The sequence below is a fragment of the Anolis sagrei genome, chromosome 6 (genome assembly GCF_037176765.1).
Source record: "Anolis sagrei isolate rAnoSag1 chromosome 6, rAnoSag1.mat, whole genome shotgun sequence".
Lineage (NCBI taxonomy): Eukaryota > Metazoa > Chordata > Lepidosauria > Squamata > Dactyloidae > Anolis > Anolis sagrei.
The window spans coordinates 1,142,379-1,160,163 of NC_090026.1; the positions used below are offsets into that span (position 1 = coordinate 1,142,379).

Here is a 17,785-nt window from a genome sequence, read left to right on the forward strand (position 1 = left end):
GTCTGGAGAACAAGCCCTACGAGGAGTGGCTTAAGGAGCTGGGCATGTTTAGCCTGAAGAAGAGAAGGCTGAGAGGAGATGTGATAGCCATGTATAAATATGTGAGAGGAAGCCACAGGGAGGAGGGAGCAAGCTTGTTTTCTGCTTCCCTGGAGACTAGGACACAATGGAGCCATGGCTTCAAACTAGAGGAGATTCCACCTGAACATGAGGAAGAACTTCCTGACTGTGAGAGCTGTTCAGCAGTGGAACTCTCTGCCCCGGAGTGTGGTGGAGGCTCCTTCTTTGGAAGCTTTTAAGCAGAGGCTGGATGGCCATCTGTCAGGGGTGCTTTGAATGCAATATTCCTGCTTCTTGGCAGAATGGGGGTGGACTGGATGGCCCATGAGGTCTCTTCCAACTCTTGGATTCTATGACAGTGATTTATGGGAGATGTAGTTCAGCTACACCCAGAAAGCACTGTGAACCCAAATGACTCTGGATCAGAGGGGAGTCTTCTTCCCCCGTGCCTTTGCCTCCAAAGCTCCTCCTCGTGACTACCCACAGGTCTGAGGGAAGAGGAGGAGGAGGAGCATGCCAGGAGTGCCATTTGGCTGGCTCAGGGGGTTGGCAACCCCCCGAAAATGGCCGAACGACCCCCCCAGGGGTCGCGACCCTCAGGTTGAGAACCGCTGGTCTAGATCAAGGGAAGTCATGGGGTCTCTCCATTGGGCTTTGATCAGACCTCTTCACCCTCAATCACACTCTGTCCCATTCTGGGCAAAGCAATTCAAGAGGGATATGGACTCTAAGCTGGAAGGTGTTTAGAGGAAGAGGGAGACTAAAAAGGACCCTGAATAATCCCTCTGAGGAGTGTCCTAAAGAGCTGGGTCTGTTTAGCTGCAGAAGAGAAGACAGGAGATATGAAAGGATGTCCTAAGGAGGAGGGAGCATGCCTCCTTTGTGCTGCCCTGGAAACTAGGGTTCAAATTGCAGAAAAGGAGACTCTACCTGAACATTAGGAAGAGCTTCCTGAATATAAGAGGAGCTGTTCAGCAGCAATTTCTCTGCCTCGGAATGTAGGGAAGGCTCCTTCCTTGGAGGCGTTTAAACACAGGCTGGGTGGCCATCTGCCTGGGGTGCTTTGATTGTGCCTTTCCTGCATCATAGGGGATCGGACTAGATGGCCCATGTGGTCTCTTCCAACTGTGATTCTGTGATTCCCAATACCTTTGCTTTTCTCATTTTAACTCATTTTCAATCTTTCTCCTTATCCGATCCACCTGTTTCCAATCTCTAAGCCTCTTCCCTTCCTTCCCACAGAGCGATATCTGGTCCCTGGGGATCACTGCCATTGAGATGGCCGAGGGAGCGCCACGTGAGTTGCCCTACAGACAGGGGGGGGGTGCAAGGGGACTGGGCAGCAGGGTGTCCTGGGGGCCACTCTCTCTTTTGATTGAAGCCCAGGCCCCTTGGTTCCTGGGGGGGTGGGGGAGTGTGGCTGTGTTCAAGCACTGCAGCTGGAAGTGGCTGGAAACCCCTCTCTGTTAGCATTGAATCTTTGCTGTCAGCCAGTCTGACTCCCTCTATGGAGGTAGAGAAGATCAGGATATAATAGGAAGGGTGTTCCAGAAGCGAGGGTGCCACCACCGAGAAGGCCCTCTCTCTTGTCCGCATCCAACATCTTTGGAAGCTCCTTCCTTGGAGGCTCTTAAACAGAGTCTGGATGGCCATCTTTCAGGGCAGCTTTGAATGTGCTTTTTCTGCATGGCAGGAGGTTGGATTGGTTGGTCCATGCTGTCTCTTGCAACTCTGTTATTCTATACTTCTATGATCTCCACTCAGCCAGAGTCAGGAGGAACCTGGGCTTGTTGGGGTCTGTGGGCAGCAAACGATCACCTGGTGAATCTGAGCCTTAGGCACAACAGCAGGAAACATAGTCGGTGGGCCAGACCAGGTTTAGCACCTTGGGGACCCAAAGGAATAAATGCCCAAATAAAGATACCGCATTTCGAGAGCGAAGGTTCTCAAGCTGCTGCTGAGGCGGCGGATGAAGAGAACTGGAGGCAATAGCCCTTCCTACTGGCTATATGTACTCTCAAGGGGAGAGTGGGCGGGGCTACTGCCAAAATCTATATAAATAAAAATGTAATGTCCTCCCTGGTGCATCATGTGGCAGGGCTCAGGTTGCATTGCAGCAGGTGGTCAGTGGTTTGCTCTTCTCCACACTCGCATGTCGTGGATTCCACTTTGTAACCCCATTTCTTGAGGTTGGCTCTGTATCTCGTGGTGCCAGAGTGCAGTCTGTTCCGCGCCTTCCAAGTCGCCCCGTCTTCTGTGCATCTCTCATTGGGTATCGGCCATGGGTTGAGGTTCTGGGTTTGAGCCTGCCACTTTTGGACTCTCACTTGCTGAGGTGTTCCAGCGAGTGTCTCTGTGGATCTTAGAAAACTATTTTTTATTTAAGTCGTTGACGTGCTGGCTGATACCCAAACAGGGGATGAGCTGGAGATGTCACTGCCTTGGTCCTTTCACTATTGGCTGCTCCTTCCCAGCGGATGTCAGGTGGTGCAATACCGGCTAAGCAGTGTAATTTCTCCGGTGGTGTGGGGCGCAGACACCCTGTGATAATGCGGCATGTCTCATTAAAAGCCACATCCACTGTTTGAGCGTGGTGAGATGTGTTCCACACTGGGCATGCGTACTCAGCAGCCGAGTAGCATAGCGCAAGGGCAGATGTCTTCACTGTGTCTGGTTGTGATCCCCAGGTTGTGCCAGTCAGCTTTCGTATGATATTGTTTCTAGCACCCACTTTTTGCTTGATGTTCAGGCAGTGCTTCTTGTAGGTCAGAGCACGGTCCAGAGTGACTCCCGGGTATTTGGGTGCACTGCAATGCTCCAGTGGGATTCCTTCCCAGGTGATAATCCTCAGAGCTCGGGATGCTTGTCTGTTCTTAAGGTGAAAGGCACATGTCTGTGTTTTTGATGGATTAGGGATCAGTTGGTTTCCCCTGTAATAGGCAGTAAGAGCACCTAGAGCTTCGGAGAGCTTCTGTTCAACCATCTCAAAGCTCCTTGCTGGAGCGGTGATGGCACGATCATCAGCATAGATGAAACTCTTTGTCCCTTCTGGCAGTGGCTGGTCATTTGTGTAGATGTTGAACATGGATGGAGCAAGCACGCTCCCCTGAGGCAGGCCGTTCTTCTGTTTCCGCCATCTGCTTCTCTGGCCCTGGAACTCAACAAAAAAGCTCTTGTTTTGTAGCAGGTTTCCTATGAGGCGGGTGAGGTGGTCGTCCTTGGTGAGATTATTCAAAACATAATCCATAGGAATTGTAAGAGGGGAAGTGAACGTTAAATCTTACCATGCGCTGACCCTGCTCTTCCTCCGATGTGTCCCCCGTCAGCCCTGTGCGACATGCATCCCATGCGGGCGCTCTTCCTCATCCCCCGGAACCCCCCGCCCAAGTTGAAGTCCAAGAAATGGTAGGTGCCCCACTGCGGGGAGAAGGGCTGGCTCATCTCAGGAACACTGCCCAAGGGGAGGGTGGAGTTCCCTAGGTGTAGAAAGACCCCAGGTGGGCTCACAGCAGAGCTCTTGCTTGGCCCCTTGAACCTGAGCAGGGCAGCAACTCAGGCCGATGCTTGTGCTCCTTCCTCCCTTTGTGCCACCTTCTTCTTCCAGGTCCAAGAAGTTCATTGACTTCATCGACAACTGCCTGATCAAGGCCTACACCAGCCGGCCCTCGACGGAGCAGCTCCTCAAGTTCCCCTTCATCCGGGACCAGCCTACGGAGCGGCAGGTCCGCATCCAGCTCAAGGACCACATTGACCGCACCCGGAAGAAGAGGGGGGAGAAAGGTAGGCACCCCCAAAAAAGGAAGAGGAGGAAGTGGGGACCTGAGGGAGGTAGACTCGAGCTGTTTGAACCGACTCCTCCTAGGACATTAAGATCGTCTGGGGAGGCCCTGCTCTCGGTCCCACCCGCATCGCAGGCGCGTTTGGCGGGGACGAGGGACAGGGCCTTCTCGGTGGTGGCCCCTTGGCTGTGGAACGCCCTACCTGTGGACATCAGACAGGCCCCTTCACTGCTGGCATTCCGGAGGAAGGTCAAGACTTGGCTTTACGAACAAGCGTTTGGCTAAATAGTGCAATGGAATACAGGAAGATGGTACAACCGAACATAGGAATTGGTATAAAGGATTATGATTACGGATTCTGATCTGTTTGCTGAGGCGCATATCTATGATAATGATTGTTTTTGACTTGATATGTTTTGTATAACGTGTTTTTAATTGCCTTTTTGATGTTGTTGTGTTAACCTTTACTATGTAAACCGCCTTGAGTCGCCATTTCGGCTGAGAAAGGCGGTATAGAAGTAAAGCAAATAAATAAATAATAAATAAATGCAAAGAGACAGAATGGGGGACAATGAGGCCTGGCTCGAGAGCAGGACGTGTGAAAAAGATCTTGGAGTCCTCGTGGACAACAAGTTAAACATGAGCCAGGAATGTGATGTGGCGGCAAAAAAAGCCAATGGGATTTTGGCCTCAGGCATCAAGAGGAGCATAGTGTCTAGATCTAGGGAAGTCATGCTCCCCATGCTCTATTCTGCTTTGGTTAGACCACACCTGGAATATTGTGTCCAATTCTGGGCACCACAATTCAAGAGAGATATTGACTCTAAGCTGGAATGTGTCCAGAGGAGAGTGACTAAAATGATAAAAGGTCTGGAGAAAAGCCCTATGAGGAGCGGCTTAAGGAGCTGGGCATGTTTAGTCTTAAGAAGAGAAGGCTGAGAGAAGATATGATAGCCATGTATAAATATGTGAGAGGAAGCCACAGGGAGGAGGAGGGAGCAAGCTTCCTTTCTGCTTCCTTGGAGACTAGGACGTGGAACAACGGCTTCAAACTACAAGAGAGGAGATTCCACCTGAACATGAGGAAGAACTTTCTGACTGTGAGAGCCGTTCAGCAGTGGAACTCTCTACCCCGGAGTGTGGTGGAGGCTCCTTCTTTGGAAGCTTTGAAACAGAGGCTGGATGGCCATCTGTCAGGGGTGATTTGAATGCAATATTCCTGCTTCTTGGCAGAATGGGGTTGGACTGGATGATGGCCCATGAGGTCTCTTCCAACTCTAGGATTCTAGGATTCTATGACTGTGAGAGCTGTTCAGCAGTGGAACTCTCTGCCCTGGAGTGTGGTGGAGGCTCCTTCTTTGGAAGCTTTTAAGCAGAGGCTGGATGGCCATCTGTCAGGGGTGATTTGAATGCAATATTCCTGCTTCTTGGCAGAATGAGGTTGGACTGGATGGCCCATGAGGTCTCTTCCCACTCTAGGATTCTATGATTCTATAACTTCCTGACTGTGAGAGCCGTTCAGCAGTGGAACTCTCTGCCCCGGAGTGTGGTGGAGGCTTCTTCTTTGGAAGCTTTGAAACAGAGGCTGGATGGCCATCTGTCAGGGGTGATTGAATGCAATACTCCTGCTTCTTGGCAGAATGGGGTTGGACTGGATGATGGCCCAGGAGGTCTCTTCCAACTCTAGGATTCTAGGATTCTATGACTGTGAGAGCTGTTCAGCAGTGGAACTCTCTGCCCTGGAGTGTGGTGGAGGCTCCTTCTTTGGAAGCTTTTAAGCAGAGGCTGGATGGCCACCTGTCAGGGGTGCTTTGAATGCAATATTCCTGCTTCTTGGCAGAATGGGGTTGGACTGGAGGATGGCCCAGGAGGTCTCTTCCAACTCTTTGATTCTATGATTCTATGAAATGTTTTGTCTGCTTCACGGTCTGCTCCCCTTTGGCCCCTTCTGCCCTGACCTGCTCTGCATTCCCTCCACGCAGATGAGACGGAGTACGAGTACAGCGGCAGCGAGGAGGAGGACGAGGGGCGCGGCGAGGAAGGGGAGCCCAGGTAGCGGGGGAAGAGCTTTGGTGTTACCTGGGGCTGGGCCTGTGACGCACCCCAATGGAGACAAGTGCCCAGAGTGATGGGTGGGGGTCTCCTTGGCCAATGCACCCCCTGAGCCTCCCCCCACTCCTTCAGCTCCATCATGAACGTCCCCGGGGAGTCCACGCTCCGGAGGGAGTTCCTGCGCCTGCAGCAGGAGAACAAGAGCAACTCGGAGGCTCTGAAGCAGCAACAGCAGCAACTGGCCGCCCAGCACCGCGACTCGGAGGCCCACATCAAGCACCTCTTGCACCAGCGCCAGAGGCGCATCGAGGAGCAGAAAGAGGAGCGCCGCCGCGTTGAGGAGGTAGCCCTTGCCAGAAATATTTAAAACTACTGTATATACTCGAGTATAAGCCTCGTTTTTCAGTCCTTTTTAGACTGAAAAAGTCTCCCCTGGCTTATATTATTATTATTATTATTATTATTATTATTATTATTATAACTTTATTTGTACCCCGCTAGCATCTCCCGAAGGACTCGATGCGGCTTACGTAGGCCAAGGCCTCAAAACACAATACAGCAATACAATACCTAAAGCAAATTAAAAACAGTTAAAGCAATATTAACAACAAACAATAACAATACTCGAGTCAATATTATTTATTATTTTACTTTGTTGTTGTTGTTGTTACACTTATTATTATTGTTGTTATTTTTACATTTATTATTTTACTCTATTTGTTACTGTTACATTTATTATTTTACTCTATTGTTATTATTACATTTATTATTTTACTCTATTATTATTATTTTACTCTATTGATTATTATTGGAGGACATGTAAGCATATTTACATTGAAGAAGGTCAGAATAATGGTTTAATCAGAGTTGGACAGTCTTATCTTGAATTGCAATTTTATGTAAATATTCAAAAACATTTATCCTACTGATGATGATGATGATAATAATAATAATACTTTATTTATACCCCGCTACCATCTCCCCAAGGGGAGCCCCCGGTGGCGCAGTGGGTTAAACCCCTGTGCTGGCAGGACTGAAGACCGACAGGTTGCAGGTTCAAATCCAGGGAGAGGTGGATGAGCTCCCTCTATCAGCTCCAGCTCCTCATGCAAAGGGGACAGGAGAGAAGCCTCCCACAAGGATGATAAAAACATCAAATCACCCGGGTGTCCCCTGGGCAACGTCCTTGCAGACGGCCAATTCTCTCACACCAGAAGTGACTTGCTCCTGACACAACAAAAAAAAAAATCTCCCCAAGGGACTTGGTGCGGCTTACATGAGGCCGAGCCCAAATACAACAATACAAACAATAACAACAATACATGATGCCTAAATTAATATAATTTTATTGGTATCTATTTTTATTTTGAAATTTACCAGTAGCTGTTGCATTTCCCACCCTCAGCTTATAGTCGAATCAATACATTTTCCCAGTTTTTTTGTGGTAAAATTAGGTGCCTCAGCTTATATTTGGGTCGGCTTATACTCGAGTATATATGGTAAGTAGTTTTTTTTAGTTACGGAAATGTAAGTCAAGCACTAAATGTGTTTTTTTGACGTATAAATTTTTATTGAAATATCAGTAACTACAACGAAAGAGGGGGAATAATTTGAAGAGGATAGAAAAGTTGGAATAATAGATAAAGGTTGAGGGGAAAAAAGAAAAAGAAATTGGGCTTCCTTCTGATTCTGCACGTTTCTTTCCTTTTTGCCCATCTCCTTTAAATATCCAGTCACGTCTGTCTAATAACCGCTATATTTTATTAAAGGTCCTTTAATCTGTTTTCAATATACTCATTGAATATTGACCAGTTTGTCTGTTTTATGGGGTTGCCATTGTTCTTTTTCAATAAGAAAGTTAGTGTGTCCATGTCCTTAATTTCATTTATCTTCTTTATCCATTGAAATTTCTCCGGGATTTCTTTCTGCTGCCATAATTTTGCAAATATAATTCTGGCAGCCGTGGTCAAATAGATAAATAAAATATCTTCATTTGCATCCAAACTTATATCACCATCTGTAATTCCCAATAAATAGTACTCAGCTTTTCTCGGGAATTTTTTCTTGAATATTATTTGCATTTCTTCATGGATGCCTTTCCAATATTTTTGGGTTATATCACAGCTCCACCATAAGTGGAAGAAACTTCCATCATGCACATCGCATTTCCAACAAGATTTTGATACTTCTTTATACATCTGATTTAATTTTACTGGTGTCATGTACCATCTATGAAACATTTTCAACCAGTTTTCTTTAAGATCGGTGGCATAAGTATACTTAAGTTTTTTGTTCCACATTATTTCCCAGTCCGCCAAAGCTATTGGTTTTTTAAAATTCTCTGCCCATTTTAGCATACAGTTTTTTATTAATTCAGTCTCCGTTGACCATTCTAACAGCTTGTCATATAATTTTGTTATACATTTTGTTTCCGTTTTAAGAATTTTATCCCAGAACTCTTCCTTAATGTGAAATCCTGATTTTAGTCTTGTTATACTGTTCTTTTATTTGTAAATAGTTCAGCCACGTGATTCTTGGGAAACTTTTGGTGAGTGAGAAAGCTGAGTGTGAGAAGGCCTAGTGTGAGAATCTTTGGTGAGTGAGAAAGCTGAGTGTGAGAAGGCCTAGTGTGAGAATCTTTGGTGAGTGAGAAAGCTGAGTGTGAGAAGGCCTAGTGTGAGAAACTTTGGTGAGTGAGAAAGCTGAGTGTGAGAAGGCCTAGTGTGAGAAGCTTTGGTGAGTGAGAAAGCTGAGTGTGAAAAGGCCTAGTGTGAGAAGCTTTGGTGAGTGAGAAAGCTGAGTGTGAAAAGGCCTAGTGTGAGAAGCTTTGGTGAGTGAGAAAGCTGAGTGTGAGAAGGCCTAGTGTGAGAAGTTTTGGTGAGTGAGAAAGCTGAGTGTGAGAAGGCCTAGTGTGAGAAGCTTTGGTGAGTGAGAAAGCTGAGTGTGAGAAGGCCTAGTGTGAGAAGTTTTGGTGAGTGAGAAAGCTGAATGTGGGAAGGCCTAGTGTGAGAATCTTTGGTGAGTGAGAAAGCTGAGTGTGAGAAGGCCTAGTGTGAGAAACTTTGGTGAGTGAGAAAGCTGAGTGTGAGAAGACCTAGTGTAAGAAGCTTTGGTGAGTGAGAAAGCGGAGTGTGAAAAGGCCTAGTGTGAGAAGCTTTGGTGAGTGAGAAAGCTGAGTGTGAGAAGGCCTAGTGTGAGAAGTTTTGGTGAGTGAGAAAGCTGAGTGTGAGAAGGCCTAGTGTGAGAAACTTTGGTGAGTGAGAAAGCTGAGTGTGAGAAGGCCTAGTGTGAGAATCTTTGGTGAGTGAGAAAGCTGAGTGTGAGAAGGCCTAGTGTGAGAAGTTTTGGTGAGTGAGAAAGCTGAGTGTGGGAAGGCCTAGTGTGAGAAGCTTTGGTGAGTGAGAAAGCTGAGTGTGGGAAGGCCTAGCGTGAGAAGCTTTGGTGAGTGAGAAAGCTGAGTGTGGGAAGGCCTAGCGTGAGAAGCTTTGGTGAGTGAGAAAGCTGAGTGTGAGAAGGCCTAGCGTGAGAAGTTTTGGTGAGTGAGAAAGCTGAGTGTGGGAAGGCCTAGTGTGAGAAGTTTTGGTGAGTGAGAAAGCTGAGTGTGAGAAGGCCTAGTGTGAGAAGTTTTGGTGAGTGAGAAAGCTGAGTGTGGGAAGGCCTAGTGTGAGAATCTTTGGTGAGTGAGAAAGCTGAGTGTGAGAAGGCCTAGTGTGAGAAGCTTTGGTGAGAAAAGCTTCTCACGAAAGCTTCTCACACTAGGCCTTTTCACACTCAGCTTTCTCCCGCCAAACATCCCCCTCCAAACACTCCACCTGGTCACGCCCAATACTTTTTAATTTTAATTATTACATTTGGCCCTGCCATTGTTTTTAATTGCGTCATTGTGTGTTGTTAATGTTATTGCTCTGTTTTTTTGAGTTATTTTGATGCTGTTGTTATTGTTTTTACTGTTGTATTTGGGCTCGGCCTCATGTAAGCCGCACCGAGTCCTTCGGGAGATGGTAGCGGGGTACAAATAAAGGTTTATTATTATTATTATTATTATTATTATTGTTATTATTATTATAAAGGCCCCAGGTTGAAGGCCTTGTGTGTAAAGCTGTGTAAAAAGCTACTGTGTGGAGCTCCAGTGTGAGAGGAGTCTCTGTGGGAGCGAAGCTGTTGATCCGCATGAGAAAGAAGCCCAGTGTGGAAGCAAAGAAGGAAGTGTAAAGAACTTAAGCGGCTGAGGGGCAAAAGGAAAGGAACTGAGTCTGTTAGGAATTGTGGGAGTTGAAGTCCTAAATACTGGGGGGGGGGGGGCATGCGTGGTGTAAATGTTTGAGCGTTGAGCCTGGAGCCAGCCATAGAGAGGCCCTGTTGGAATAGCCTTTCCCCAGAAAGGGTTCCCAGGGCCAACCAAAGTCACTTATTTGCTGCTGGGATGTGGGGTGACCCCTCCAGGGACCCCCAGAGGGGGACCCATGGACCCAATACTGGGGGGAGGGGGCACCTGGTGTAAGTGTTTGAGCGTTGAGCCTGGAGCCAGCCATGGAGAGGCCCTGTTGGAATAGCCTTTCCCCAGAAAGGGTTCCCAGGGCCAACCAAAGTCTCTTCCCTGCTGTTGAGGTGTGGGGTGACCCCTCCAGGGACCCCCAGAGGTGGACCCATGGCTCCCCTGACCCCCTCCTCTGCCTGTTTGCCCACAGCAACAGCGCCGTGAGCGGGAGCAGCGGAAGATGCAGGAGAAGGAGCAGCAGCGGCGCCTGGAGGACATGCAGGTCATGCGCCGCGAGGAGGAGCGCCGCCAGGCCGAGAGGGAGCAGGTGAGGGGCGCGAGGGCCCTCCCCCCTGCTCTGAAGGGGACTGCGGGGGGGTTGCAGGGCCCTCCACAGCATCCCCTGCTTCCTACGACCTGTCCTATCCCCCATCCCGCTCCCCGTAGAAGAGACCCACTTGGCCAGGCCTCCCTTCTGCTGCTGTGGGGATGAGAGGGGCTGAGTTCTGTTCCTTCCGCTTCCCTTCAGCTGTGGGTCTTGGGGGAGTTTCTCTGGCTTCTGGTGGTGGGTCTGCCTGGCCGCTGCCGCTTCCTCTCCTTCACCTGCCACACCTCCTCTCTCTTTCTCTCCTTCTCTCTTTCTCTTTCTCCTGCTTCCTTCCTTCCTTCCCTCCCTCCTCAGGAGTATATCAGGCACAAGTTGGAGGAGGAGCAGAGGCAGCTGGAGATCCTGCAGCAGCAGCTCCTCCAGGAACAAGCCCTCCTTCTGGTAAAGGGGGCCGCAGGGGGTCCAGACTCAGGCCTCTTCCCCACCTGGGGGGCTGCCCAACAGTTGGGGCAGATGGGGATTCTTTCTTTGGCCAGAACTGGGTGAAGCTGGGCAGGGAGGGAGGGAGAGAGGAAGGGGCTCTGCTTGGCAACCCCATCCACCTATCCTACCCCCAATCCTCTGCCCCCTCCCTCCCTCCCTCCCCCAGGAGTACAAGCGGAAGCAGCTGGAGGAGCAGCGGCAGTCGGAGCGCCTCCAGCGCCAACTCCAGCAGGAGCATGCCTACCTGAAGTCCCTGCAGCAGCAACAACAACAACAACAGCAACAGCAGCAACAACAGCAGCAACAACAACAGCTTCACAAGCAGCAGCAGCAGGAGAAGAAGTCCCTTTACCACTACAACCGCAGCACCAACCCCACAGAGAAGCCCACCTGGGCACGAGAGGTACGCCATGCAGCAATGGGGTGAATGCAGGCTTCTTCCCTGTGGTGCTGTTAACTCGTGTTTCATGGGGTGCCGGTGTTGTTGTTGGGACCAGGAGATGAACTTTCATAGAAGAGGAATGGATTGGGAATGGGTTACAAGAGAAAGGAGAAGGGAAGGAAAAGGAGCAAGAAAGAGTGAAGGAAGGTAAAGAGATACAGCTTTGCTGAGGTGGAGTGTGCGAGGGGTTAGGCAACACAAGCTGACCCAAAGAGATAGGAGAGGAGGGAAGAAGAATGAGTGGAAATCGTTTGGGAACACAAGGAAATGTTTACAAAAAAGAGAGAACACAAGGGAAAACTACAGGCTTGTCTAGCCATGTTCCAGAAGCATGCTCTCCTGACATTTCACCCACATCGATGGCAGGCATCCTCAGAGGTTGAGAGGTCTGTTGGAAACTAGGCAAGTGGGGATTATAGATCTGTGGAATGTTCAGGGTCGGAGAAAGAACTGTTGTCTGCCTGAAGCAAGTGTGAATGTTGCAATTGGCCAGCTGGGTTAGCATTTAATAGCCTGGCAGCTTCAAAGCCTGGCTCTTTCCTGCCTGGGAGAATCCTTTGTTGGGAGATTGTTAATTGGCCCTGATTGTTTCTAGTAATAAAAGACTCTAAAATCAGGACAATAAGTAAATAACAACACTTGGAAGATAGTGAAATTTCAGATAAGAATCACCCCTCAGTCGGACACGGCTAGACATACTGTCAGGGAAAACTCTATATATATATAAAAAAAGAGAATCAAAGTTCCAAAAGTTATTTCCAAGATAGCCAAGAGTCCAAAATCCTCTCAAATACAGTTTCGAGAGTCAATCCACAGATATATCGATAAACATGATACCATGAATCCAAGGCGGGCAATCTGTGCTACACATGAATTAGAAGCAAGAACAAGAACCGAGAGCTGTTCACCTGAAGACAATGTTGCTCTCACAAAGATTGTACCAACAGGAATCACTTTAAAAGGCCTCAGTCGCTCCCATGACATCATTCCTCACAAACCTGCTTTTCCTCTACTTATCTCTAAGCCTTTGGGGAAAGCAAGTCTGTCTTTGTTGTATGCTCTGCATCTGAAGTTCCAAGCACCTTGACCTAGACCAGCTTTTCTCAACCTGGGGGTCAGGACCCCTGGGGGGGATCGCAAGGGGGTGTCAGAGGGGTCGCCAAAGACCATCAGAAAACACAGGATTTTCTTTTGGTCATGGGAGTTCTGTGTGGGAAGTTTGGCCCAATTCTGTTGTTGGTGGGGTTCAGAATGCTCTTTGATTATCGTTGTCTGGGATCTTATTTGGGCACGATACACACTTTTTGAAGGAAATGGTAGACATTTTCTTTCTTGTTTAATATTAGTTTTAGATTATTTGTGAAGTCTCTGTTTCCGTTGCTGCTTTTAGCGGCGGATTAGAAGAACTGGGCAGTAGCCCTGCTATTGGTCTATTTATGCTGATGGGGAGAGTGGGCGGGGCTACTCTAACGCTCAAAAATAGTCTCAAGAATGTCTGTTGCTGCCTGCGCAAACGCAGGAATATACCAAATGTGTGATTCACAGCTGACCACTCGGGAAACTATGTTTACAGGAAAGCAACCGATATTTCTCACACTTCTCCCTCCCTCCTTCTCGCTTGCTTCTTCCTCAGGTGGAGGAGCGGACGCGCATGAACAAGCAGAATGCGGCCTCCCCGGTGGCCAAGACCAAGCTGGGGGCCTCGGAGGGCGCTGCACCCCCTTCGTCCCGCGCGGAGTCCGTGTCGCTCAACTCCTCCCCGGCCTCCCAGACCCCTCCCATGCAGCGCCCCGTTGAGCCCCAGGAGGGGCAGCACAAGGTGAGACCTCCTCGGCACACCCCGCCCCTCGCCCGCCTGTCAGCCCCTCCCATATCATTCCAGCCGCTCATTGCCATCTGCTGCCGCTGCTTCTCTCATTGGCTGTCCTTTTTAGCCCGGGGGAGGGGTGAACATCGCCCTCTTGGGGGGGGGGGGAGGTAGAGCAGGCATGGGCCAACTTCAACCCTCCTGGTGTTTTGGACTCCCACTCCCACAATTCCTAACAGCTGGTAGTGATGAGGATGAGGAGGGAAACCTTTTGGTGAGGCCTGCGGTTCTTACTTCTGAGCCTGTAACTTCTGTGAGGTCTCAGGAAGTTTCCTTGGAAGATGGCAATGTTTCAGTTGGAACAGTTTTTAGGGAAACAGAAAGTGGTTCTCATGAGACTCTGCCAGGGATTGACTCAGAAAGGAATGCGGAGGAGACAGGAACTCGGCCCGTAACTCAACAATCACAGTTACGAAGAGATAGCGCTAAGCAGAGACAATGACGTTTTTCCCAGAGGCTGAAAAATAAGCAAAGGGAATCCAGGTGTGAGAAAGCGTAATGTCGTGGGTAAGAGATGGAATTCTTAAGCGATCTGCCACAATGCTCAGTGTGAGATCAGCGTTGGATTTGCCTGTTTTGGGAGCTCTGGGTTTAGAGTTCTGCCTTTCATTCTGTGCCCTGTTTTCTTGTTTACGATCAGAGACTCTCAATCGGATTACATTTCTTCGTTCGTGTTTTCAGGCCTTTGGATTATAGTTCTTTGTTGAAGTTTTGGAAGCCTTGGATTACAGTTTCTTGTTTTTACCTTTTGGGTAAAAGTTCAGAGTTGGTCCATGCTGATTGCTACACCAAAGAATATCAAGTGTATGGATGTTTTTAAGTCTGTGTTTTGAATGTACCTTGGTGATTAATCGCCTGTTCTGATTATTCTGGATTTTTTTTCGTGTCAGGAGTGGCTGCAAGTCGCTTCTGGTGTGAGAGAATTGGCAGTCTGTAAGAATGTTGCCCAGGGGGCACCCGGATGTTTTATCGTCCTGTGGGAGACTTCTCTTATGTCCCTGCATGAGAAGCTGGAGCTGACATATGGGAGCTCACCCAGCTCCCCGAATTTGAACCGCTGACCTTTTGGTCAGCAGTTCTGCTGGCACAAGGGTTTAACCTGTTTTTTCTATTATATACTCTTTTCTTAATACAATTCTTTACTTATTGTTGGTTACTTTTTAACTGAGTGGCATTTGGGTGAAAAGGAGTCTGGCCTTCAGTAGGTAGGCTGTTAGGAATTGCGGGAGGTCCAGAACACCTGGAGGGAGCTCTGGAGTTGGTCCATGCCTGGGTTCGGGACTTCCGGAGACAGGATGCCAAGAGCGGCAGGTGCTAGTCTCCTAGGAGAGAGGCTGTGCGTGGTCTCCAGAGGGGTCAAGCGGCACTGCAGCGGATGGAGGCTGACAGGATGAGGCCCGAGGAGCCAAGTCTGTCCCGGTCGCCTCCGCCCGCTGACCCCTCTGCCGCCCTCTCCCCGCAGAGCCACCTGGCCCACCGCGTCCCGCTCAAGCCCTACGCCGCCCCCGTCCCTCGCTCCCAGTCGCTGCAGGACCAGCCCACCAAGAACATGGCCGCTTTCCCTGTCCATGACTCCTCCTCCTCCGCCTCCTCCGCCTCTTCCTCCTCCGCCCCCTCCCCGCCTCGGGCGGCCATGATCCGGCAGAACTCCGACCCCACCTCCGAGGGGCCCGCCCCGCAGCCGTCGCGGCCCAGTGCCGAGCAGAGAGGACCCTGGGTCAAAATGGAGGCCGAGCCCCCGCCCAAGGTAACACTGTTTGGATGGGGTGGGGGTGAAGGGATGGTCAAGGGACCCGTGGGCTTGGTCAGCTGGGTGGTCAGCTTGGGGACCCATGGGCATACTCATCAAGGGATGTGCAGTAGCGATTAGAAGGCGGAAGGATGGGTGCTGTGTTTTGTCCTTATACATTTGTAATGTGATTGAGGTAGCATTTAATTTCGTTGGACGGCACACAATGACAGTAAAGTACTCACTGTGTCTCAGTGCCCCAAAACAGTGGGTGGTCAGCTGGGGGGAGCCCCTTACCTTTGTAGTCTCCACCTGGCCGCATCGTTTAGGCCAGGGGTCCTCAAACTAAGGCCCGAGGGCCGAATATGGCCCTCCAAGGTCATTTATCCGACCCTCCCTCAGGGTCAAGCTAAGTCTGAAATGACTTGAAAGCACACAACAACAACAACAACAATCCTATCTTATCAGCCAAAAGCAGGCCCTCACTTCCCACTGAAATACAGTGTTCCCTCACTTATTGCCTGGGGTACGTTCCAGGACCACCTGCAATAAGTAAAAAAACGCAATGTAGGGATGCTCTATTTTAATATTTATACATTATTTTAGTAGCTATTTTAAGTCTTTATAACCTTAAAATAAAAGGAAGGAAAGGAAAGAAAGGCCCTTCAAGGCTGGAGGGAGGGAGGACTCAGGAGGGAAAGGGTCTTGGAGCACAGCGGCAGCGGCAAAACCCCACAAAACAGTGAAAATACCATGATATATATGTCAGAGTTTGGGGGGTGTGCAGCAGAAGGTTTGCTAGATCAACAGAGACAGTACTCCAAAAATCAGGGCTCTGATTTTTTACTAAGTTTTACTAAGTACATATAAGACACGTCTTCACACAGCAAGCTACAATCAGGAACTACAAAGCACAACACAACAGTCTCTGAACATCTGCTTATCTGACTTCTGGCTGAGACCAGATCCTCCCTCTTCTTCCCAGCCAAAGAACACGTTATCTCATTTCTGTCAAGGTTACCTTTTCTCTGCCTCAGCCAGCATTTTTAATACACAAAACAGCAGAATAGAATCCATCTTGAATTACATAGAAACACATTGAAAAACACACATGCATAACTAAATAATCCTGACAATATATTTTAAATGAATATTTTTTGAAATCTGTGAAACAGTGAGTCTGCAGTAAGCGAGCTGCAAAGTAGCGAGGGAACACTGTACTAATAAGTTTATATTTGTTAAAATTATTCCTCATTTTAATTATTGTATTGTTTTTAAGTGTTTATTTATACTACAAATAAGATATGTGCAGTGTGCATAGGAATTAATTCAATTTTTTTCCAAATTATAATCTCGCCCTGCAACACTTTGAGGGACCTGGCCCTCTGTTTACAAAGTTTGAGGACCCCTGATTTAGACAGTGTGCAATGACAATAAAGTTACTCTGTTTACTGTGCCTTGGTGCCAGTCCCCAAAACAGTGGGTGTTCAGCTGAGGGAGCCTTTGGGTAGCCCCTTACCTTTGCAGCCCCCACCTGGCCCCATTTAATAAGGGGACATGTGCCTTGAGTGTGCTCAATGCCTGGCAGTGTTGGGCAATATGTCATGGGAGCCTGTGCCCTCTTTCTCAGGGCTTGCGTGAGCCCACCCACTGCAGAGGTCCCTCTTGAGCAGGGGTCTTCAAACATTTTAAACAGAGGGTCAGTTCACAGACCCTCAAACTGTTGGAGGGCCAGATTATAATTTGGAAAAAAAAATGAATGAATTCCTATACACACTGCACATATCTTATTTGTAGTGCAAAAAAACACTTAAAAACAATACAATAATCAAAATAAAGAACAAATTTAGCAAATGTAAACATATTAGTATTTCAGTGGGAAGTGTGGGCCTGCTTTTGGCTGATGAGATAGGATTGTTGTTGTTGTGTGCTTTCAAATCATTTCAGACTTAGGTTGACCCTGGCCAAGGGCCGGGTAAATGACCTTGGAGGGCCGTAGTTTGAGGACCCCCTGCTCTTGAGATATCTGCTTCCCCCAGGATGCATTTGTGGACTGGGGAGGCCATGAGACCCTGCATAGATATGCCCAAGGTGTCATTCTTCTGCATCTAATGGACCCACCTTGTTCTCCTCCATCTCCAGGTTCCCCAGCGCACCTCCTCCATCGCCACCGCCCTCAACACCAGCGGCGCCGGGGGCGGAAGCAGCGGAGTCGGGATCCGGCCAGCCCACGCCGTCCGAGCCAGGTGAGCCCCTGGGCATTGGCCAGCCACTCAATCTCAGTTAGCCTTGATTCTAGGAGAATGTTTTGCTGTAGAAGGTGAAATCAGGTCAGGCAGGCATCCTTTGTGGGCCTGGGAGAAGATTTGTTGGATGGCCAAGGGTCCAGCCAGGGTCGCCAGGCACTGAGGACCGAGGCAAGATGGCAGGAAGATGAACTTCCGGGGGGGGGGGGGGGAATGGACTTCCTTGGGGGGGGGGGAGCCACCATCCTGTGAGACCTTTGGATCAGTGGAGGTTCTCCCTCAGCCAGGAGAATGTGGAGGAAGACTTCCCAGGGGCTCCGTT

The 17,785-nt window shown here is 49.0% G+C and overlaps 1 protein-coding gene across 8 annotated transcripts in view; it reads left to right on the forward strand.

The window, feature by feature from the left end:
* The window catches only part of MINK1 (misshapen like kinase 1), a 97,781-nt gene that overhangs the window by 48,588 nt on the left and 31,408 nt on the right, over positions 1-17,785 (forward strand). For 4 of the 8 annotated variants that reach the window (XM_067469636.1, XM_067469637.1, XM_067469639.1 and 1 more), the window contains exons 8-18: positions 1,303-1,357; positions 3,387-3,465; positions 3,665-3,840; positions 5,822-5,891; positions 6,024-6,234; positions 10,580-10,696; positions 11,051-11,137; positions 11,346-11,582; positions 13,255-13,440; positions 14,951-15,235; positions 17,360-17,463. In XM_067469636.1, coding sequence (XP_067325737.1) covers positions 1,303-1,357; positions 3,387-3,465; positions 3,665-3,840; positions 5,822-5,891; positions 6,024-6,234; positions 10,580-10,696; positions 11,051-11,137; positions 11,346-11,582; positions 13,255-13,440; positions 14,951-15,235; positions 17,360-17,463 — 1,607 coding nt within the window. The remainder of the gene's footprint in view (positions 1-1,302; positions 1,358-3,386; positions 3,466-3,664; positions 3,841-5,821; positions 5,892-6,023; positions 6,235-10,579; positions 10,697-11,050; positions 11,138-11,345; positions 11,583-13,254; positions 13,441-14,950; positions 15,236-17,359; positions 17,464-17,785) is intronic. The other 4 variants (XM_067469638.1, XM_067469641.1, XM_067469642.1 and 1 more) reach the window with 2 other exon arrangements.